The 22,788-nt window shown below is 43.0% G+C and overlaps 1 protein-coding gene across 4 annotated transcripts in view; it reads left to right on the plus strand.

Annotated features, from left to right (window-relative positions):
- The window catches only part of Ptpra (protein tyrosine phosphatase receptor type A), a 109,129-nt gene that overhangs the window by 56,882 nt on the left and 29,459 nt on the right, over nucleotides 1-22,788 (plus strand). For 2 of the 4 annotated variants that reach the window (XM_029535994.1, XM_029535993.1), the window contains 5 exons: nucleotides 116-457; nucleotides 6,035-6,061; nucleotides 13,583-13,667; nucleotides 14,787-14,860; nucleotides 15,213-15,349. In XM_029535994.1, coding sequence (XP_029391854.1) covers nucleotides 116-457; nucleotides 6,035-6,061; nucleotides 13,583-13,667; nucleotides 14,787-14,860; nucleotides 15,213-15,349 — 665 coding nt within the window. The remainder of the gene's footprint in view (nucleotides 1-115; nucleotides 458-6,034; nucleotides 6,062-13,582; nucleotides 13,668-14,786; nucleotides 14,861-15,212; nucleotides 15,350-22,788) is intronic. The other 2 variants (XM_021192039.1, XM_029535991.1) reach the window with 1 other exon arrangement.

Consider the following 22,788-nt stretch of genomic DNA (forward strand, 5'->3'; position numbering starts at 1 on the left):
TGCATGGTGTTCAGAGGTATGAGATATTTATTAAACCGTGCTATATTGTGTCTTTATTTTTGAGCTTCACTTTCTTCTTAAGTTTTTTTTTTTTTTTTTTTTTTGGTGTTTGTAGTTTCACCTTCTTTAGGAACTACAAGATTAATTAAAACATCAACAACAGAATCGGCTAAGGAAGAGAATAAAACTTCAAATTCGACCTCTTCAGTAATTTCTCTTTCTGTGGCACCAACATTCAGCCCAAACCTAACTCTGGAACCCACCTATGTGACTACTGTTAATTCTTCACACCCTGACAATGGGACCAGGAGAGCAGCTAGCACGGAGTCTGGAGGCACTACCATTTCCCAGAACGGAAGCTGGCTTATTGATAACCAGTTCACGGATGCCACAACCGAACCCTGGGAGGGGAACTCCAGCACTGCAGCAACCACTCCCGAAACCTTCCCCCCGGCAGGTACCCAAGATGCCTTCTGCTTGCTCCTCTTGCCCTGGGTTTAGTTACTGTCTTTGTATATATTTTATAGCCATAAAATTCCTGAAATATATTTTTGTCCAAGAAAAGAAATGAAACCTAGAAACAGAATTTTTTTTTGTTTTCATGTGTGTGTATGCCTGTGTCTGTGTCTGTGTGTTTGCATGTGTTTACATGTAACACATGTGAAGAGGTGCCCTTGGAGGCAAGAAGAGGGTGTTGGATCCCTGGTCTTGGAGTTTCAGGGAGTTATGAGCTACCTGATGGGGGGAGGGGGGCGCTGTAAACTAAAGCCCAGTTGTCTAAAAGGACAGCAAGCGCTCTTAACCACAGAGCCATTTTTCCAACCCCCATCAGGTTAGCAATTTTTTTTTTTTTTTTGAGACAGGGTTTCTCTGAGTAGCCTAGCTGTCCTGGAACTCACTCTGTAGACCAGGCTGGCCTCAAACTCAGAAATCTGCCTGCCTCTGCCTCCCAAGTGCTGGGATTAGAGGCGTGTGCCACCACTGCCCAGCTTATGTTAGCAATTCTTAATACCTACTTAGCATAGCACTTTCTAGAGAATATTTTTCTGATGGGTAAGATCACAATTAGGGTGGGGAAGTCCAAGTGTATTTAAAGGTATTTATATGTATTAGAATATTTGATTATCAGCTAGCTGGGAAACTAATGTCCCATAACATAATGAAGCAGTGGACTTATATCCGCAGGAACAATGAGAAAGTGAGGCTGCTGGAGGCTCATACACTCAGAGCCATCTGTTCAGCCCGTCTCTCTGTCCCCTTGAATCTCAGTCACTAGATTGAAGCAGCAGTGGCCTGGTGGATAGGCTTGGAATTCTGGGCCTGACACCAGCTTGGCGAGGGCAGATTTCTGGCTTATTCAGATTCTTAGTCTCGACAAGACAGTTAGGGGGTCCCTCAAAGAGTGTCTGCATGGAGTAAAGTAATTGCTCCAACTGCCACATAAATGACATTTCATTTCTAGTAAAATTGCTGTTCTCTGATCTGTGATCACATCCTTTTGCTCAGATTTCTTGTCTGTTTCAGATTCTCTTAGATGGATCCATGTCTGGCTCATGGTAGAATTCCAAAAGTACTTTTGAAACTTAGTACTAGTTGATACTAAAGATGACATCTTTCAACTAGACTTTATAGTACAGACCTGATACCTGTCTGCTTTAGAGCCGTTGTTTCAGCAGTACAAGCAAGATAGCATTAACAGTTACAGTTAAGAGCATAGTTTGCACACCTTACTTGTTCCTGTTCAGTCCCAGCTCTGCCACAAGCTGCACTGTGAGCATGGACAGATTTACTTGATATTATGTGTACCTCTGGCTTTCCATATATAAAAATGAAATGAATGATGGTAATAATTCATACCTGTAGAGAAGTTGTTTGATGAGTTGATCTAAGCCAGGTATAGTGATGCACGCCTTTAATCCTAGTACCTTGCCTGGCAGAAGCAGGCAGATCTCTGTGAGTTCAAGACCAACATGGTCTACAGACTGAGTTCCAGGACAGCCAGAGCTACATAGTGAGACCCTGTTTCCAAAATAAATAAATAAATAAATAAATAACTTGAGATGGATTACTTATTATGGTTCTGTACATGGTGATAACTATTTTTTAAGGGTTAGATGGTCTAATTGTTACAACTTCTGCTCTGAGAGGTTTCCATAAGTCACATGGCCAAGCAAGGTGGTAATGGGCTGTAATCCCAGTACACAGGAAGCTGTGGCAGGAGGATTTATAGTTCCAGAGCAGCCTAAGCTACGTGATCACACCCCACTGGAGGCCCTTGCCTATGGCAGTGTACCTAGCCTTGGATTCAGTCACTGCAAAAACAAACAAACAGAGATACAATGCATGTCTGTGCTGCCACTATGCTTAATTAGGTTGAGAACTGCAAATAATTCTACTTTATATTTTAATGTTAAAGTACAGTTTATGACCCATTCATGAAATTTGTTTAATGGACCACAACCATTAGTGTTTATTTTGTCTTTGTGGGTGATCCTATTCCGTGTCTTTTCTTGTTGAATGTGTAACATCTTAAAGCTATGCACAACACACACTGTATACTAAATAACAACATAAAAAGTATTCTTCTGTGAGTTAGGACCATTGCTTAGGGGAGAAAGTCAAGAACTTACACAGGCTGAAAGAATGGTATGGAAGATGGGGCTGAAGGCAAGCACAGCTGACTTCCTAGCCTGGGCTCATTCTCTACTACTTTCCACCCAGCAGCTCTGTGAGATGACCACGGTAATTATCTCCTGTTAGTTAGTGCATGCTGAATTTAATGCTAAATACCACATTAGACTTCAAATAGTTTCACTTTTGTAGTCTTTCCACATTAAGATTCACACACACACACACACACACACACACACACACACACTAAAATGTAATTTTTTAAAAAAAAATATTCTCTTAAAGGTAAAAGTGAGGGTTGCAAACATAGTTCAATGGCTAAAGTATTTGCCACACAAGCACGAGAGCCTGAGTTCAAATCCCCTGAGTCCACATAAACTCAGGCATGGTGATTCCCATCCATGGTCTCAGTGCTCCTGTCCAGGATGGGAGGTAGAGACAGGAGAGCTCCCAGAAGCTCCCAGGTCAGTTAGCCTGCTGTGCACAGTGCAATGGCAAACAATGAAGAGATCCTGTCTCAAATACAGTGGAGGGTGAGGGCCCATGTGAGCTAATTTTATGTCAGCCTGACAGTTGAGAAATTGGCCTGTGGTGCACTTGATGATTGATGTGGTGGGCCCTGCTCACTATGCGTTACCACCCCCGGGGCTGGCGATCTTGATGTCTTCTGTAAGCAGGCTGAGCAAGCCTTGAAAAGCAAGCCAGTATGCAGCACTCCTTCATGGCTTCTGCATCAGTTCCTGCCTCTAGATCCCTACACTGGCTTCCTTGGATGATTAACTATAAGCTGTAAGATGAAATAAATCATTTCCTCCCCACATTGACTTTGATTATGGTGTTTTATCACAGCAGTAGAAATCTAAGACACAGCTTGTGTCCAAAGTTGTCCTTAGACCTCCACACATGCACCGTGGTACTCATAGGCCCTAACTCACAAATGTGAACATGCAAACAAACAAAACTCCCGTCTGTGTATCTAACTATTCTTATCACTTTCATGTGTGTACATAACACATTTCATCCTCACCCCCAACTCTCCATCTTGTCCTTCCTGTCACTATGCTGATCCTCCCCTTCCTAGCCAGTCCCTGTCAACTTCCATGGCGTTTTCTTAAAGGATGTACATACGTGAGTGTTTTGCCTGTGTGTATGTATATAGTATGTATTATGTGTATATGTGTACTGTGTACATGCATTCTGCCTATGAAGGCAGATTAGGGACATCAGATCCTGGAACTGGAGTTGCAGGTAATTGTGAGCCTCCACGCGGATGCTGGGAACTGAACTTGGCCACTGTGAGAACAGCCAAAGCTCGTCATTACTGAGCCATCTCTGGGTCCATTCATTTTTTTCTTTTTAATTTATTTATTTTCTCTATGAGCACACTGTAGCTGTCTGTCTTCAGACACACCAGAAAAGGGCATGGGATCCCATTACAGATGGTTGTGAGCCACCGTGTGGTTGCTGGGATTTGAACTCAGACCCTCTGGAAGAGCAGTCTTTTTTAAGAGGTTTTGTTTGTTTGTTTGTTTGTTTTAATGGCCCAAGAAGTGTCATTAACGTTGCTTACAGATCATGTGTGAGGAATTGTTATTTACTTAGAATGTTTTCATTGATATTTACAAGTGTTTTCTTGTTGGCTTTTTTTTCTCTGTGAAATTGGTCTGTTTTTACTTTGCAAGTGTGGTATTGTTGGTATCAGTTGCTAGTGTTTTATTTTCATTAAAAGAACATGAAAGCTTAAAGATAAAGTAAAAGAAAAAATTTAAACATTTGCATAGAAAGCTATGAATTTCATTCACATTTTCTAATTCAAGTGAATTTGAAGAAAGTCATCCCATGATCGGTTAACTTCCGATATAACTATGAATAGCTCTCACTTTGCATATCTCTGACCCCCCTTTTTCCTTGGGATATACTATTTCATAGTCTACTGCTTCTTTCCTCTCAAAGAACCCACTATTCTTTACTGACTCTATCACCTTAGCTTTTTATTTTATTGATTATTGTTCTCTTTCGTGCCTTTTTAGAAGTTTATTTTGTGCTACCTATTCAGTTTCTTAAATTAAAGCTGAATTTTTATTTTTCAGACTTACTAATATTTGGTGGTGTGATTTTTTTATATATATATATACGACATAGATTTCAACATGGCGCATAGGTATTCCTGTAGGTAGCTGTAAGCTAGGATGCTGTCTGAGCTGCTCTGATAAAGACCAAATGATTGCCTTCTCTATAGGTATGGCCAGAGGGCTTCCCCCACATCAGGAACCAAGTCACTTTTACATAGCCCACCACCGAATGACAGCCTTCTTATTTGCATGGGCCCATTCTCCAAGTGTCATAACAACACTTCACCATAGTGTTTTCTCAAATCCCAGTAGCCAGATTTTCTTTTCTTTTCTTTTCTTTTCTTTTCTTTTCTTTTCTTTTCAAGATTTATTTATATCTAAGTACACTGTAGCTGTCTTCAGATGCACCAGAAGAGGGCATCAGATCTCATTACAGATGGTTGTGAGCTACCATGTGGTTGCTGGGATTTGAACTCAGGACCTTCAGAAGAACAGTCAGTGCTCTTAACCACTGAGCCATCTCTCCAGCCTCATTAGCCAGAATTTATCGAGTAACCACACCTAGTCTTAGAAGTAGTGTTTAACCGGACAACTTTGTACTTGGCTAAAAACCACAAAGAGGTGTTTTCATTATATATTTTTATTTTAGTTTTCAAGTGTTGACTGTGTTAGCTAACTTCCACTTTTATTGTATAGTGCTGGGAGAATATCGTACTGTGGGTTGTGGGGATCTGCTTAGGCTGTAGATACCCCGAAGTGCACCTGTGTGTTTCCTGACGGAGGTTGTGAGCAGCCGCAGTGCAGGTGTTGTGGGACCAGTTCTCTCCTTCCGTTGTGTACGTTTTGAGGATTGAGCTCCAGTCATCAGACTTTGTGGCATGTGCCTTTGCCTGATTAGCGTCTCTCCAGTTCACCGCAGGTTTCTGAAAACCAGCTTTTCTGTTAGTACTTAGACTTCAGTGCACGATAGTCAGGTGGCTTTGTGTTTATTCGTGTTTGCTTGCATCTCATTGTGTAGATCTTTTATATCTTTAACGTCATTTTGCATATCAAAAGGCCAAAAGAGATAATGTCTTCTATTGGCTTATATTTGTGATTTTCCTTGAATTCCTGTATTTTTAGTGAGTATTGAATAGGCAGACTCAGGAACACGGAAGGAGACAACTGACCAAACTTTAGTAACCCTGGATACGTCCCCATTTATGGCAGTGTACTGACATGGAGAAAATTACCTATGTTCCTGGAGCTTTTTCTTTTTGTTTCCCTTAAATCGAATAGCAATGTTTTCCTTTAACCTGAGTAAATGTTTCTGTTTTTTACTTGTTACACAGGTAATTCTGACTCAAAAGACAGGAGAGGTGAGCCCATCACCTTTATCTGTTTTCCTTTAAGGGTACTCTCTGTCCATCATGTCTCTGCTGTGCTGCCTACTGTCTGCCATGTCTCTTCTGCCCACACTTCATCCTGTCTCTTCTGCCCACTGTCCACCATGTCTCTTCTGCCCACTGTCTGCCATGTCTCTGCTGTCCACTCTTTGTCCTGTCTGTTCTGTCCACTGTCCACCATGTCTCTGCTGTCTGCCATGTCTCTGCTGTCCACTGTCCACCATGTCTCTGCTGTCCATTGCCCGCCATGTCTCTTCTGCCTACACTTCGTCCTGTCTCTTCTGTCCACTGTCTGCCATGTCTCTGCTGTCCACTGCCCGCCATGTCTCTGCTGTCTGCCATGTCTCTGCTGTCCACTGCCCGCCATGTCTCTTCTGCCTACACTTCGTCCTGTCTCTTCTGTCCACTGTCATGTCTCTGCTGTCTGCTGTCCACTGTCTGCCATGTCTCTTCTGTTGTTTGTTTACTGTCCCTTAAATGTTCTCAGGTTTACCTCAGAAAAGTGTAAAAGAAACAGTATTTGATTTTATATACATTAAATATTCCAACAGATTCAGTGTATTTTATGTTTTTAAATTTTACCTTTGTGTATGAGTGTTTTGGCTACATGCATGTTTGTATAGCACATATGTATGCCTGTTGCTTACAAAGGCTGTAAAAGTGCATCAGATTCCCTGGGAATGGAGTTGTAGTGGTTATGAGCCCTCATGTGAGTGCTAGGAATGGATTCAGGGTCCTCAGCCAGGGCTCTTAGCTTCTGACCATTTCTCCTGCCCCTTGATGTATTTTAATCAATAATAAAATAACTATACATTTATCATGTCCCCATGCTAGTATTTTACCCTTTGGTCATATAGTAGGGCATAATTTTTTTTAAAGATTTATTTATTTATTTATTTATTTATTTATTTATTTATTTATTTATTACATGTAAGTACACTGTAGCTGTCTTCAGACACTCCAGAAGAGGGCATCAGATCTTGTTACGGATGATTATGAGCCACCATGTGGTTGCTGGGATTTGAACTCTGGACCTTCGGAAGAGCAGTCGGGTGCTCTTACCCACTGAGCCATCTCACCAGCCCAGGACATAATTTTTTTTGTTTTCAAATTTTATTTATTTTGTATGAATGTTTTACCTGCATATGGTTTATGAACCATATGTGCTCTGGAACTGGAGTTATATAGATGGTTGTGAGCCACTGTCTAGGTGCTGAGAATTGAATCTGGGTCCTCTGGAAGAGCAACAAATGCTCTTACCCACTGAGCCATCTCTTCAGTCCCTAGGGTGTAATTCTTATGAATTAATTAATTTCTGGCTGTTAGCCTACTATTACCTTTAATCATATTTGCTTCCTGTAGTTTTCCCCAAATTCACAAAGTGTTGTCACTCATGGCTTTTAGGGATTCTCGACAGCCTAGTGAGAAGCTCCTACAACCCCAGATGACGTGTTACTTTCCTGGTGCTGTCAATGACCAAAACAATGCAATGAGCTTGTTGTAGCTATGGCTCCAGAGGAATAAAGTCTGTAATAGCGAGCGAGGCAGGTATCAGGAACAAGAGGCTATGAGATCACATCTTAACCACACATAGAAAGCAGAGAGCAAGAACACGAAGTAAGGCAAGGCTGTAAACCCAGAGGCCTCCCCAGTGATGTACTTCACCCAGCAAAGCTGCACCTCCTAAAGGTTCTGTAACACCCCCAAATAGTGCACCAGCTGGAGACCCACATTTCAAGAAGACAATTCTATGGGGGACTTTTTTTAATAAAGTTTTTTTTTAAGATTTATGTATATGAGTATACTGTAGCTGTACAGTTAATTGTGAGCCATCATGTGGTTGCTGGGAATTGAACTCAGGACCTCTGCTTGTTCTGGCCCTGCTTGCTCCAGGCCAAAGATTTATTTACTGTTACATATACGTACACTGTAGCTGTCTTTAGACACACCAGAAGAGGGCATCAGATCTTATTATGGATGGTTGTAAGCCACCATGTGGTTGCTGTGATTTGAACTCAGGCTCTTTGGAAGAGCAGTCAGTGCTCTTAACCACTGAACAGTCTCTCCAGCCCCAACATTTCTTACTCAAATCAACACAGATGCTTTTTCTGTGATCTGAGCTAAACTGAATTCCTGGGGTATAAGTATTTATGTACAGATGTCAAATTTTATATAGGATGACAATAATATGACTGCCAATAAAGACTGAATTGGAGACAGAGGCAGAGACAAAAGGATAAGTCATCCATTCTAAGAAATGACTATTATATTTGAATTTGGAAAATGAACACCTATTAAGGAAGTTTTTCATGACTTTTGGGCTTTGGGATGTTAGGTAGTCCTGATGTTTTTACCTCTATCTCCCGATTGCTGAGATTATATACCTGCACCACCATGCCTAGTCTTGTGTGTGGTGTGTGTGTGTGTGTGTGTGTGTGTGTGTGTGTGTGTGTGTGTGTGTGTTTTCTGTTGCTCTCCACCTGAGACGGGGGTCCCTCACTAACCCTGGAGCTTGCCATCTCAGTCAGACGGGCCAGCAAGGCCCTAGGGATCGGTCTTAGGGTTTTACTGCTGTGAACAGTCACCATATAGGACAACATTTAATTGGGGCTGCCTTATAGGTTCAGAGATTCAGTCCTTTATCATCAAGGTGTGAACATGGCAGCATCCAGGCAGCTAAGAGTTCTACATCTTCATCTGAAAGCTACTAGCAGAATACTGGCTTCCAGGCAGCTAGGATGAGGATCTTAAAGCCCACACCCACAGTGACACACCTCCTTCAACAGAGCCACACCTACTTCAACAGGGTCACACCTTCTAATAGTGCCACTCCCTGGGCCAAGCATGTACAAACCATAACAGGATCCTTTACTCTAGCCTGCAGCTCAGGGTTACAGGCTTGTACTTCCAAATGCAGGTCCTTGCATACTTAGTCATTTACCCACTGATTGACTTCCTAGCCCCTTAATTTTCAATTTAATTAAATCAAAATTTTTCAGATTCCTTGTTATAATTCTATTGCTTAACCATATCCAGTTTTCAAAATGTAATTTGAAGGCTTATGAAGACCAAGTAAGAAGGGAGTATTTACACCAGCAAAATGGACACTCTGAGCCTCTACCGAACATCCATCTGTCATTACATCTGTACTATGCACAAGGTTCCCTCACCATTCCAGCTCTCAAGTTCCTAAAGTCAGCAACCGAATGCTGAGTGAGTGGAATGACATCACTGCTCAGGCTTGCCCGTTAACTCCAGAGCTTGATTGTTTTATAATGCAGCATCTACTTACATCTGTTTCCTACACTGCTTTCTGAACCACGCACACTAGTGATGTCAGGATGGTTAGTCTCAAGGTCAAAGCCAAAAGCTGTTTGAAGAAATGAGTCACTGTTTAGAAAGAATTTGTATTATAACCTATGCAAATGAATTAAGGGTTTTAAGTTTTTGTGCCTAGGTCTTTAAGGTGCTTTAAACAAAAATGACTGGTGGACTAGTTTAATTTTGAGACAAGATCTCACTATTTGGCCTGCCTGGTCTGAAACTATGTAGACTACGCTAGCCTTGAACTCCCAGAGATTGGCCTTCTTCTACTTCCCAAATGCTGGGATTAAAGGCCTGTGCCTTGATTCCCTGCATGGTTGAGGACAGGACTCCTGGCACTTGAAGAATCTGCCATCATACCAGGCTTTTGAGAACTTACTTTCTAGAAGTAAACATTTCATTGTATGTGTGTGACAATTCTACCAGCATCTGTGTGTGCCACATGCATGCCTAGTGCCCCCAGAAGTCAGAAGAGGGCCTTTAGGCCGCCTGGAACTAGATTACAGATGCAAGCCACCATGTAGGTTCTGGCACTCCAACCCCGGTCTTCTGGAACAGAAACCAGTACTCTTAAACAAGGAGCTGCCTCTCTGGTGCTAGAATTAACAAAAGTATTGGGGGAGGATGGGGGGCGGGGCACACATGTGCCACAATACACAGATGGTGCTCAGAGGAGAATTTTCAGGAGCCAGTTCTCGCCTTCCCAAGAGGGTTTCAGATATCAAAACTTATAAGCTGTCGGTTTTGCTTAGCAAGTACCTCTGCCTACTAAGCCATCTTGCAGGGCCCAGAGCATCTCAAATTGAAACTTTATAACTATTAAACCAGAATATTCCATTGCATCCTTTCTTTTTTCCTGATAACTATTTTTCTTTCTGTCTCTATGAACTCCTGGTTAGTAGTCACTCTCATTCCTATCCTGTCGGTATTTATCAGCTCTACCATTAGTTATGAGAAATACTGTTTTCTTGACCTCTGTATCTTAAATGCAGCCCTCCCATCCCAGCCCTCCTTCCACTCTTCATTGCTTATGTTCTTCACTAAAGAAATAAGTTTCATAAAGACAAAGGGTTTTGTTGTCACTGCTGAACACTCTGGACTTATGGAGTATTAGATAAAATAATCCATGTGTATATTGGATGATATCTGATGGTTTTTGTTTATCGTGATGCTGGGGATAATCAAATTCAGGGCCCTGCACATGCAATGCAAGTGCTCCTCAAAATCCATTGAGTATATCTATCAGCTAAGTAACAGGTAGGCTTCTACTGGATGCCAGCTTTAACCAAACCAGAAAAGGTGTTTGAGAGTCGGTCAGAGAAAGGTAATCGGTACCTGAATCTTATACCATAGTGAAGAATTTGTGTTGCTCTTTTAAAGAAACACTAGTAATTGGTTAATTAAGAATTGCTGCTGGACTGGAAAGATGGCTCAGTGGTTAAGAGCACTGTTTGTTCTTCCAGAGGACCCAGGTTCAATTCCCAACACCCACATGGCAGTTCATAGCCACTGTCTGTACCTCCAGTTCCAGGGAATCCAACACCCTCATACAGGCAAAATTCCAATGCACATGAAGTAAAAAAATAAATAAGTCATTAAAAAAGAAATATTGCCAGGCAGTAGTGGCACATGCCTTTAATCCCAGTACTTGGGAGGTAGAGGCAGGCTGATCTCTGAGTTCGAGGCTACAGAGTTCTAGAACAGTCAATGCTACAAAGAGAAAACCTGTCTCCAAAAAAAAAAAAAAAAAAGAGGTAATTAGTTATCCAAAATTAAGTGGTCATCCCCTAGAAACATATATGCAAGCACAACTTTGAACAGATTTAGCAGGTTGCATTTCAGCATTTATATGTGTATGCAACAAGTTTTCTTTCCAAGGACTGTTCCTTTTATTTGCATATGTAGGTCATGTAAAATTCCTCATTGAGTGAGTGGCTGCTCCTCTCTCCCTCTTCCTAGCCTCCTTTCACTCACTTAGGCCTTCTCACCCATACTCCAAGACCCCACCAGTGACTGTCATCTGGTCAGTGCAGTTTCCTTCCTGTTTGTGTCTTACTTAACCTGCCAGCAGGATTTGAGTTAATTTCCCTTTCCTTGGAAGACTGCTCTTGGCTTTCTGCTGAGATGGCTTCCTGCTACTAGAAAGTCAGTTTAGCAGAACTTTTAAACAAAGATAGATTCGGTGGTACCGTTTCTGTGTCAGTTTCCCAGTAATACTGTTTCTCATCATATTCAGAATTAAAGCACATCCATGGCCTATAAATAAGTTTTCCAGCTCCTGCCCATCTCTCCAGTTTCAGCTTGAATGGTGCTGGCTTTGTGATGTTTCTTGAACCTGCCAAACGCCTGAGCCATTTGACTTGTCATTCCTTATGTTTAGAGTTAGCTCTTCGTCCAGATCTCTTAATGGTTCACTTTGCCCTGTTACTTAGCACTCTGCTGAGGTGCAGGCTGTGAGAGGCGGGGACAGATCTCAGGAGTGCTCCTCAGACACTCTGCTGCCTCCCTGCTGCTGCTCTGCCTGTTTCCTCCAAATCCCTTGTCCCAGCTTAAATGATATGTCTGGGAACCACATATATTTTCTGCCCTTTGTCTACCTGGGTACTTTTCTCAGTGTCCCAAATAACCCAGCAACAGTTGCTCTGTGAACATATTTTAAATGAGTTCTGGTAAGAGAGTGAATCTGGTGAAAATGGGACTGTTTCCATTAGATTTGGTAATTGCCAATTTTTGGTGTCCTTGCTAAGTGATTTCAAAGAGACAATAAGTCAGTGTGAATGGATCAGGAGATCTTGTGGTGTCCTTGGCCCCTCTCACTCACTCAATTCCATCCCCCAACCTTCCACAAGATTCCCCAAGCTCCACCTGATGTTTGGCTGTGTCTCTGCTTCTGTTTGCATCCACTGCTGGATGGAGCCTCTTAGAGACAGCTATGCTAGGTTCCAGTCTGCAAGCATAGCAGAGTATCATTAATACTGTCAGGAATTGGCTCTCTTACATGGGAAGTAAAGGTGGTACTGGGGGCTGAGAACATGATGGGAATGTAAAGTGAATAAGTAAATAAACTTTAAAATGGATCAGGAGAACCTGGAGAAAGGGAAATTGAGAAAAGTCAAGCAACAGTTGTAAGAATTTGCTGAGACGGGATAAGCGGAGTCAAAAAGATAAAAGGTTTGAGTTGACATCAGTGAACATTGTCCAGAGACCACATGGCAGACTGGCCTTCACATAAAGGGGCATATCGTCACAATACAGAGAAGCTCAGGTGGTTTATGCAGTTTCTGATGTAGAGTAGACGTGGTGTCTTGACCTGAACTGGTCTGCTACATGAGAAGTGTAGCTAGGTACTGAGCTAGGAACTGTAGAAAGGAGGGAAGGCTTGACCATCTGTCTACTCAAGCCAAACTTGTCATGCTTGGGGTCCTAGCAAAAGGCAGCTGAGGGAAGAGGCGGGAGAAGGGATAGGGGACACCTAGCATCTGTGATGCATGGTACATAAGGATCTAGCAGTGTCTCTTGTGAAATCCTATTCTCTGTGCCAGGAAGTCCCTTGGGTTTGTGAAAAAGCAATCTTTTCCGTTCCCTCTTCTGATTTTCTCTAGGCAGAACTCATTGAGACTGGGAAAGAATATAATATTGATCCTAAATTGCTGGCCTGCCAGGATTTGTACCTCCAAATCTTTGAGTCCTTTTAGGTTTTGTTTGTTTGTTTGGTTGGTTGGTTGGTTGGTTGCTGTTTTGTTTGTCTGTTGAGCTCAAATGGTATAGCAATGAAAGAGTCTCTGACTTGAAAGACAAATTTTGTCTCAAATTTTGCAGGAAGTTACACATGAGATATCAGAGATGGGCAGCATCTTCCTGCCATGGCCCTAAGGTGGCCCAAGGGTCCTTTTCTTGCATACTCTAGCACATGCACTTGCTCCTCACTCTTCTGTGTGCATTTCTGCACCTCCCACTCCTGTCTCGCATTCTGTGCTCTTGGTGTGTGTGTGTGTGTGTGTGTGTGTGTGTGTGTGTGTGTGTGTGTGTGTATTTCCCATCCAACCATCTGCAGAAATGTTTAGTTGGTGGCACCCCTACCCTGCATCAGCATCAGTATGTCTTCCTGAGCTCCCAGCTTGAGCCCTTCATTGCACAAAAGTTATGTGTATGCTTTTCTCTTGGTTTCAGATGAGACACCAATTATTGCGGTGATGGTGGCCCTGTCCTCTCTGCTAGTAATCGTGTTTATTATCATAGTTCTGTACATGTTAAGGTAAGTATAATAATGTTACTGCATTTGCTTAGATTACCCTGATCCCACAGTATCTCAGTAAGCCTACATAGTCCAGAAGACAGGAGCCTAAGGACATAGGGACATTGAGTAGAGGGACAGTGACTTACAGTGCTTAGATTAAACTCTGCTTAGAAATGGTTTCTAGAAATAGACTTGCTTAAGACCTTCTCTCTCTCTCCTCTGCTTTATTTGTCCAAACCAAGTCTCCCAGTTCTAGTTCAGCCCAAAGCTTAGAGAAGAACAGTGGCTTGGAGATGGGACACTCCCATAATACCTTATGAGAGACGGGTGTTTCAAGATCTTCAGGTTTTAAAAGGCCCCTGGTAACATATGCAGCACAAAAGCTTACTTTGTTTCTATTTGAGGCTTTGTTGCCAAACCTCTCTAGGGCCCCTGTACTTTGTCTGCTAGGCTGGTCTTAGGGGTTAAAGTATTCCTCTGGCCGACCTTCCAGAAGCTTCTAGAGGATGAGCAAAGCAAAGAGGGAAGCCTAAGAGAAGGAAGATGGTGGTTCATTTGTTCTCTTCCTGCCAGAGCTCCTGCCTTGACTACCTTCTTTTGGACCCAGCCTGCTCTGTGCTTCTTTTGTTCTTCAGTGTGCTCCCTAGAATTTGACATCTGTGTGTCTCCATTAAACCTGTGTTCGCTCTTTCTGGAGCTCTGGGCTTCTCCCTATGACTCCCAAGTGCACTGAGAAAACACCAAGATGTTTGTTTTATGAAGACTGTAACTGCCCCACCCTGTCCGCCCACCCCATCTCCCCTTCCCTCCTCACCCCTACTGTGTATACTTGCCCACATTCTTCCTGTTACGGTGTACATGCATGTGTTATGGAGCTGAAGCTACACAGAGGAGCCATGCAGGCTGGAATATACTGTTGAGTACAGTGGACTTCAGGGTGCCAGGTATAAGGAAGACCATGCCAAGATACCCAGTCACCACAGAATGGAATGGCCTCAGAGGGCCCTGACCTATGACCCTTTTTTTAAAAAGTTTGATTGATGGAAGAAGTTTAGAAAGACAGAGTTCTTAGCAGGAATACAAGGTCAGTACTTTACCTCTGTGTCTAGTTTTTCATTAGAAATATGTTCTCATTAGGTTTAAGAAATACAAGCAAGCTGGGAGTCATTCCAACTCTTTCCGCCTATCAAATGGCCGCACAGAGGATGTGGGTAAGACATGGGGAACATCTAGAGAAGAAAATCAGAAAGTGAACATCCCCCCCCATCCTTTTACGTATATCTTTCCAATTATTTATCTCATTTGTATGTGCACACATGTGCCGTGGCACTATTGTGGAAGTCAGAGCTTGCTAACTTGCATGAGCTTGTTCTCTCCTTCCGTCTTGTGGGTTCTGGGAAGCTAGTTGAGGCTGCTACACTTGGTGGCAAACACCTTTTACTGACAGCCATATCTCTGCTTCCTTTCCCCATCTTTTCAAAAGAATGAGACTACGAGTCTTCACAGAATGGGCTGCACCCACCTCCAGGGCACCTAACTGACCTTCCCTTTTGTATACCACAGAGCCCCAAAGTGTACCACTTCTGGCCAGGTCCCCAAGCACCAACAGGAAGTACCCACCACTGCCTGTGGACAAGCTGGAAGAGGAGATTAACCGGAGAATGGCCGATGACAATAAGCTCTTCAGAGAGGAATTCAACGTGAGTTCTTTGTTGTTAGCAGAGGAAGGGAGACCTAAGGTCCAGCCTTCTGAGTCATGGGATATAACATAGGTCTCTAATGATAATAATGGGTGAGGAATGTTTCACCAATTCCATCTTGCTCCTTTCCTGTGTGATCGTAGAAAGAAAGCTTTAAAAAAAAGGAAAGTGCTTCACCTTCCTCACCTTCCCATCCACTCATCACTGACCAGTTCATTCATTGTCCTGCCTAGTGACTCATCTGTTCAATACGTACAAGCATTTATAGGTACCAAGTAATATTCTCAGTGCCAAGTATATGATACAGAGCAAAACCAAATCCCACTCCCAACCTCAAATAACTCTCTACCCACTTGGGAAACTCTGCTTACAAGAGCGAAACTACCTAGAAAGCCAAATAGCAATGCAAGATGTTGTCTGTAGCGGGATCTGGGGTGTATACAGTGTGAGGAGTAGGTCGATGTAAAAAGTAGAGGCTTCAAGAGAAGGCTGAATATTAAGATTTGTGTTTTTCATGCCTCTCAAAGGAGCAGGATGAGAATAACCAGCAGCTGCTAATCCTGAGTCAAAAGCTTCCTTGCTATGATGTCGCTCACTGAGAGCTTGCTTACCTAGAGTGTCACAGGTCCCTGGGTTCATTCACCAGTACTAGAGAAAAGGATGGGAGAGACTTTAGCCAAGTCTAGTTTGCATCCATGTCAATCCAACTAGAGAGGCTGAGGCAAGAGGATCACAAGTTCAAGGCCAGCCTGAGCATCTTAAGCTACTGTCTCAATGGAATATGTAGCTAGTATTTGAGCACAATTTCCTTGAAGAAGTGGGAAAGTAGAGAAGGGGAAGTAAGGCCCTAGAAATGGAAAAAGCAAGCTGTCAGCGTAAGAGACAGGCATATTTAGATGGCTTTAAAGGGGCCACATAGCCAATGAACAGTGCTGCCTAGTGGTTTCCTGCTAATTGAACTGTTCCTTCATGAGGAAAGGAGAAAAGATCATTTAAGACTCAGGAAACCCTGCACTTTTGTAGGGAGCTCCAGGGAGGCATCTGAGTGGTTGCTTATGCTGGATGGGCTTCAGGGTTCCAGCTGCCCTTGAGTCGTCCTGTTCCTCCTACCCAGTAAACTTAGCAGTGTGCTCTGCCCAACTTGGATGGAATCGTTTCTGTAGTCTGTCTTTGGTGCCCTGTCTGGCATTTATTCATATCTCCCAAAGGAAAGTCCTGTAACAAGGAGTAGAAGGGGACAATTCTATTGCTCTATGGAGAACAGCCCATGGAAACCAGATGGGGATCAAGGAATATAGCTAGTCTGTAGCAGTTGTAAAGACCAATTCTAACTTTTATAATTATCTAATATGGTCATTACTAAAGAGAGGAAATAGGAGACATGATAGAAAGGGCAGTTCCAAGACTGTTGGCGTCCCATGCCTTTTGCATTGTGTTATGACATCTTTGTCTTTTAGGTAGGTTCTTATAATGACAAAATGGTTAACACAGTTCTAGAAATAATAAGTAGATCCAGTCAAGTCCACTGGAAAAGGGATGACTGTTCTAAGTTTCTAGAGATTTCTTTTGCTATATGTTCCTTCTTAAAGTTATTCCAGGTAGGGGAGAAAGCTCCTGCATCTTAGTAAGGTCAGTGCAGATTATCTCTGATCTAGACAGATAACCCTATAGGGAAATTTTAAAATCCAAAAGGAAAGGAGGCTGGGAATCTGGCCCAGTCAGTAGAGTGTTTGCCATTCAGGCCTGAGGACCTGAGTTTAGATCCCAAGCACCCTTTGGTGTACCTCCTTAATCCCAGAGCTAGGGAGGCAAAGACTTCATGGCTGGCTCCCTGACTGGCCATATTGGGGAGCTCCAGGGTCAGTAAGAGATGCTACTTCAGAAACAATAAATATGTGGGAAATGACTGAGGGATCCCCGTTGTCCACCTGTGGCTTCCACATGTGCACACGTACGTTCAGACATCACACGGGACAAAAAAAAGGGAAAGTGTTATTAGGTGGATGTACCAGAGCTCTGTCGCTGAAGGGTTTGTGATCAGTCACATCTTTAGAAAAATCACTGGCTTCAATGTGAGGAGCTGGTAGGAAGGAGGACAGCCTTGAAAGCCACAATCACTTACCAGGTAAGAGTTGACAGAAGAGTTTAGACCTTTGTCTTAAACTGTTGGAAAAAGAGCACCATTTAGTACTCATTGTTGATTGAGAACATGTAGCACATCCCACCAGACAGCCTCACAGATGGGACTTTGGTAGACATTGTACTGTTCTGTAATCTGTAACACCAGCTGCTTCTGGATGATGGTGTATGTGACCCTATTGGCATTTATTTTTTTATAAAATTAATACTTTTTGGGAAATAATACCCCCCGAGATACCATAGTAAAGCATTCTGGTAAATCCTTGGAGATAAGTCCTAGAAGCATGACACGGGGTAGGGGAAGGAGGGAGACAGACAGACAGAAGTCAGCTAGCATGTTCATGAGCTCATCAGGATAGCACTGCGGGAGCAAGGGAAATAATGAAGCTGTGAGCACTATCTGGTGAGTGCTCGCTCACCTGGATGGAGCATATGTAGTTCTTTATTCCTGTTGAGAGCTTGGTCAGTCTCTCATAAGATGTGTGACAACCTACTTAAAGTTTTGTTCACTGAGATTTCTCCTTATAGTCATTAAAGCTGTCAGTGAAGCACAAACTCTACCACAGTCTACTTCTGTCCAGCTTGGGCCAGCATAACACACAGAGTTATATACACCAGATTGGAGTTTCTCCTCTTAGTCAACTGTTGACATCAACAAGAAGTCATAGAAGTCTTTTGAGAGAAGGAGCTGTAGCATATGGCAGGTCATTTGTACACATTGCTTCTAGCTATGGTGTATTTCTGCAGGGCGTATCCACATTTGTAATTCACAGATCACAAAACTAATTTATGACATGAAGCTTCTTTGTATCAAGTAAATAGTTCTGTAGCTCAGTTCTAAGCTAGGAGAGTGATCTTGCAGGCAAGACCACGTGCTTTCCTCCTTTATGTGGTTTAGAGTCCCACAGAACCTGCTAGGCTATTTGCCTCGGCCTAGATCAGTTCTTTTCAGTAAGTAGATAAGAAAGATACCCAGCACGTGTCATGTCCTTTCTCCAGGATTCAAAATAGCCAGGCAAGTATGGCTCCTTTTCCTGGGGGAGAATGGTGGGGTAAGGAGCAGGAGCTCATCCTCTACGTTAGAGGAAGGAGCCTGGCAGGCCTACAACTGTGACCTCAGAAAACGAGGCTCAAGTCACAAGACAACCTTGGGGTTTACTTTGTTCTGTTCTGCTTTTATGTCCAGCGTGCATATCTAAGATACATGAACTCCTGCTCTTGAAGTTCTGTTAGCTGGGCATCATAGCATGGTGGTCAGGTTAATGTCCTATGAAAGAATCTATGAGACAAAATACTGGTAAACTTGACCACAGCTAGATAGATGAGGGTTACTTATCACTGAGGCAGTTCTTTTCATGAAAATGGAAACAAACAGCCTGGTATAGCTGTCCCCTGAGAGGCTCTGCCAGCACCTGACTAATACAGGCACAGATGCCCACCATTGGACTGACCCTGGAGACCCCAATAGAAGAGTTAAGTGAAGGAATGAAGGCTCTGAAGGGGATTACAACCCCATAGGAAGAACAACCATATCAACTAACCAAACTCCCCAGAGCTCCCAGGGAATAGACCACCAACCGAAGAGTACACATGGAGGGATCCATGGCTCCAACTACATATGTAGCAGAGGATGGCCTTATGTGGCATCTATGGAAGAAGAAGCACTTGGTCCTGTGGAGGCTCAATGCCCCAGCATAGGGGGATGGTAAAGGGGTGAGGCAGGAGTGGGTAGGTGGGTGGGTGGGTGGAGGAGCACCTTCATAGAGGAAAAGGGGAGGGGGAAGGGATGGGGGTTTTTGAAGGGGAAACCAAGAAGGGGGACAACATTTGAAATGTAAATAAAATAACCAATTAAAAAAAAGAAAATGGGAAACAGTTCCAAATAATGTGTGCAAATTTAAAAAAAGCATATGCTTGTCCCATTAAACCTAAATTCAGGTGGCAGTTCTACATCAGGAAGGAAAGTTGTTGGGAAAGCCAGTTGTTAAGTCTGCAGCTCCAGTTGATAACTGACTCGGTTTAATTGACTCAGTTTACCAAAAGCCAATGTTGATTTGACTCACTTACTTACTGTATAACGAAGCTATCTTGAAATTTACTATATAGCCCAGACATACCAGGAACTGCAGATCTTCCTGCCTCAGCTTCCACGTACCTTGTTAAAGATCACGCGTCCTCTGTGTTAGCCTGTTTGGTATTCTTTCTCTTTATCCCTTCATTTCCCCTTCCCTCCAAGGTCACGTTTCCCAGACTGTCCTCAAACTCTTGAGTTTTACAACATCCTTCTATCTTAGTCACTGGGACTATAGCATGCATCTGTAAAATCCGAGCTTTTTCTCCCAGCCACAAGCTCCCTGAATAACGACCCTGAGACTCAAATTGTACTTATAAACACCTAGGCCATACGTTTTGGCTGTTCCCTGACCATCTCATGAATTAATATCCCATTTATTCTAATCTAAGTTTTGCCACGTGGCAAGTTACCTCTGCTCAGGTCCCATGCCTGTCCTCCTTCCTGTTCCCGGTGCCCCATCCTCCTGCGCGTCCTCTATCCCAGAATCCTTTCTTCCTATCGGATGTCCCACCCTCTGTTTCCTGTCTCGGCTACAGGCCAATCAGCTTTAATTGGTGTTGCATCCATACCGTGCACAGAGATTTTCTCTGAGTATCACTGTAGCTGGATGTCTTCAAGTTCTTAACATTTTCTGTACTGCTTAAGAGCTCTGCTTACGTGGAGATGGAGCCTTTGGTAGGTCAGCACTTAGGTCAGTGCTCCTAGAGCTTAAACTCGCTTTTTCTATAATAGTCTTTATCTAGTAGGTAGGGATTTCATATACCTATGGGTATTCTGCTGTAATAGGTGCCCCCTAATATAACCCAGTTCAGGCCAGAACACCTTTCTTTTACCTGGCCTTTAAGTGCTCCATTGAAAGTAATATGTCATAGTGATATACTGAAATTAGTTAGCTCAAGGCCAGAGACTAGTAAATCCTAATTTGTTTGTTTGTTTTCCTTTGCCAGTGTGAGTTACCATAGGAAATGTGGTGCAAATTCTTAAGACAGGCTCATGGAATATGAATGCCAGTGTGCTTGGCCAGGGTTTGTCAGAAACGGGTGCCTGGCCTCACTGTAATTAAAGGAATGACCCAAGCTTAGCTGTCAGCTGAGAAGAGGTACTTTCCCTTAAAAGCTAGTCTCGTAGGTCCTGAAGTGACGGAGCTAGCTGCCTCCCATTTCCCATTCATTCAGAGGCTTCATTGTCTTCTTCACCAGTATGTATCATACAACCAGGACTATGCTAGGGACATACAGCAAAATCCCACTGGAGACTTGGTCAAGACGTCTTATCGTCCTGAACTGAAAAGTAGGAAGGCAGGCTGAGAAGAAGGCTCAGTCAGTAAAATGTTTGAGGACCTAAGTTCCATACCAGAACCAATATTAAAAGGCCTAGGAGATGGGTAGACCTCTGGGACTTTCTGACCAGCTCCTGGGGGCTGGAGAGGTGGCTCAGCAGTTAAGAGCACTGACTGCTCTTCCAGAGGTCCTGAGTCCCAACTGCCAGCAACCACATGGTGGCTCACGACCGATGCCCTCTTCTGGTGTATCTGAAGACACCTACAGTGCACTTATATTTAAAAACAAAAGAACAAAAAAACAAGCTCCTGAAGAATGACACGACACAAAACTGTCATCTGACACTGACACACACATGCACGATGAGTACAGCCTCAGGCAGAGCAGACCCTGCCTTGGTGATAGGAAGGACCAATGGGAACTGCCTTCTGCTGTGTCACTGGACTTCCTTAATACGCATTTTTTTCTATTTTAATTCCTGGTTTGGGTTTTTGAGACAGGGTTTCCTCTGTGTAGCCCTGGCTGTCCTGGAACTCACTCTGTAGACCAGGCTGGCCTCGAACTCAGAAATCCGCCTGCTGCTGCTGCTTTTTTTTTTTTTTTTTTTTTTTTTTAAGTAGGTGGTGGTGAGTTTAATCTGAGGAATAAGGCTGATTGGCTGTGATGAATGAAGCTTTGGTGGGGGCACTACTGCACTTGGGAGGAAGGAGTTGCTTTTGAATTCTGACCAGCACTTGTCTGGGCAGGTCACTGTGAAAGGTGTAGCACCAGCTATGGTGTTCTGGAAAGAAACAGTGGCCCAGGACTTGGCATCGGTCTGACAGGCTGCAGAAAGACTGTACAGCGTTTCTGCAGCTCCCTGCTGGTTGGAAGTTCAAGGCTGTGTCTTTCATCTTAGTTACAAACTGGAACTTTCTTACTCAACGGCGTTTGTCTTAGGAAGAAGCACTGAATTTGTTCACATATTACAAACCCACTTCCTCAGTTTCCTAAAATGCTCAAGGTGTAAAGAAGAAAATTTAAAAAAAGAAAAAGAAAAAGAAAAGATTTAGTTCCCAAGAGAAAAGACAGAGAAGAGAGGAAAGCGGTAAAGCCAGTGAGATTATCAGGTCCTGCATGTGGCCTTCCTCTGGGGTCCCCTACTTTTAGTGACAGGTTAATTTTTAGAATGCCAGGTAAAGAAGACACGTATGGCATGTAATGGAACTGAACAGACATTTGAGTTACCTTGATGAGCTAAGACCCCATGGAAATTAGCAAGAATCGTGACAAGGGCTTTGGGTATGAAGAGACGTAGGAAAGGCACCAGCTGATCTGGTTTACATTTATTATTCAGTGTATCTGGTTAGTGTGTTCTTACATAGAACTGCTGGTGGCTGGGAGGTGAGAGTGTGCGAAGGAAACTCAGCCGTAGCAGGGACCTGAGATCCAGCAAGTTCTTGTAATCCCGGCAGAACAGAGAAGCAAGACAAGAAAGGAATGTCAAGTCAAAGATAAAACAAGTTATTTCTATAAATATTTCTTCAGAAAAGGTCAGTCTCAGGAGATAAATGATCAGATAGAAAAGCAGCATAAAAACTAATTTTTGTATGTAGGCCATTAAAAAGTACTTTTTAAATATATCTCATATTAGTATCCAAGCTATAAAGTACTTAAGAATAGATTTAACAAAATAGCTGCAAAATCTTTAGAGAAAATTATAAAAAAAATGTTTGCATACATTAGAGGAAAATAGCTTAAACTAGTGAAGAAATAAAATCTCTGGTTAGGAAGTTGAGCCTGTGAGAAGATGCCAGCTGTCCTCAGACCAAAACCCAGATTCAATGCAATTCCAATAAAAATCCCAACAGGAGGGGGCTGGTGAGATGGCTCAGTGGGTAAGAGCACCCGACTGCTCTTCCAAAGGTCCAGAGTTCAAATCCCAGCAACCACATGGTGGCTCACAA

The sequence above is a fragment of the Mus pahari genome, chromosome 3 (genome assembly GCF_900095145.1).
Source record: "Mus pahari chromosome 3, PAHARI_EIJ_v1.1, whole genome shotgun sequence".
NCBI classification, from domain to species: Eukaryota; Metazoa; Chordata; class Mammalia; order Rodentia; family Muridae; genus Mus; species Mus pahari.